At 52.8% G+C, this 1,593-nt stretch overlaps 1 protein-coding gene across 1 annotated transcript; it reads left to right on the forward strand.

Moving 5' to 3' along the window:
* Positions 1 to 3: 3 nt before the first annotated feature.
* Positions 4 to 1,587, forward strand: LOC116273326 (cytochrome P450 2A6-like; the record flags this gene model as incomplete). Its single annotated transcript, XM_031662329.1, has 3 exons — positions 4 to 105; positions 871 to 1,012; positions 1,478 to 1,587. Coding segments are annotated over 3 exons (354 nt in total), but the record flags the coding sequence as incomplete, so codon positions are not given.
* Positions 1,588 to 1,593: the final 6 nt, after the last annotated feature.

The raw sequence follows: 1,593 nt of genomic DNA on the forward strand, positions 1-1,593 counted from the left end.
GGGCTGGAGGACTTCATAGCCAAGAAGGTGGAGCACAACCAGCGCACGCTGGATCCCAATTCCCCACGGGACTTCATCGACTCCTTTCTCATCCGCATGCAGGAGGTACACCCCAGCAGCCAGTGCGGGGAGGTGCAAAGCCAGGCAGGGGGAAATCAGACTGGTAGTGGGGTGGGCAGACAACACAGGCCCATTCAAATTAGTCCTCATCATAATAATCCTCACAATTGGCCAGGCGCGGTGCCTTACACCTGTAATCCCAGCACTTTGGGAGGCCGAGGCAGGTGGATCACCTGAGGTCAGGAAATCGAGACCAGCTTGGCCAACACGGTGAAACCCCCTCTCTACTAAAACTCCAAAAATTAGCTGCACATGGTAGCGCCCAGTGGGGCAGAGGTTGCAATGAGCCAAGATCACGGCACTGCACTCCAGCCTGGGTGACAGAATGAGACCCTGTCTCAAAAAAAATTAATTCTTTTAAAAGTAACAAATGAGCCTGCATGGCCATGTGCATGTGCAGTTCCAGCTACTCAGGAGGCTGAGCCTGGAGGATTCCTTGAGCCCAGGAGTTCGAATCCGGACTGTGCAACTTAGCAACACCAAGTCAGTATAAGAAAAAAAAAAAATGACAGCTAAGTTGATAATTAAAGGACACATGGTCAGCAAGGTAAAGAAGGTGAGAAGGAAGAGCATTTTGGGCAAAGCCAGCAGCTAGGGCAAGGGCTGGAAGCTAGAGCGAGTCTGGTAGATCTAGGGTCCCTCTTTCCATTTTTGGTCCGGACCAAAGAGAGGTAGATCCAAAGGAAAAGCCCTAGAAGGGCCCTGAGGGCAAGAAGAGTGAGGTTGGCCTAAAGCCCCCTCTCCCTGCAGGAGGAGAAGAACCCCAACACAGAGTTCTACTTGAAGAACCTGATGATGACCACGCTGAACCTCTTCATTGCGGGCACCGAGACCGTCAGCACCACCCTGCGCTATGGCTTCCTGCTGCTCATGAAGCACCCAGAGGTGGAGGGTAAGGCTGGAGGGGGAGGGAAGTGGAGGGCCCCAGACCCTCAAAACTCCACTGACCCTGGTGCAATGTCCCCACCTGTCCCAGATCCCAGGTGGGACATGCTTTGCTGTCCACAGACAGGGCAATATTCAGCTGACAGGCATCAGCTGAGTCTCACTAGTTCATAAAATATTGAAAATGTCTGCAGTGATTGGTCAGTCACTTCTGTCCCAAGCCCACTGAGTGCCTCGCTACCCACTCCTCCGGATCATCCCCCGAGTTCCTCTCTGTGCCTCCCCTGTGATTCTGGCACAGTCTGGTTAACAGGATTCTACTCCAACAATGAGAATGGCTGAGGTCTGTTATGAATGGTCTACCTCTGTATCATATGTGGAGCCCTGTCATCCACCCCGTTTCACCTATTCGGACTATCATCCCTGCCCTGAGACCCCTAGATACCTAAACACATTCCCCCTCCTCCCCAAGCCAAGGTCCATGAGGAGATTGACAGAGTGATTGGCAAGAACCGGCAGCCCAAGTTTGAGGACCGGGTCAAGATGCCCTACATGGAGGCAGTGATCCACGAGATCCAAAGATTTGGA

This window comes from Papio anubis, unplaced genomic scaffold (assembly GCF_008728515.1).
Source record: "Papio anubis isolate 15944 unplaced genomic scaffold, Panubis1.0 scaffold5501, whole genome shotgun sequence".
Lineage (NCBI taxonomy): Eukaryota > Metazoa > Chordata > Mammalia > Primates > Cercopithecidae > Papio > Papio anubis.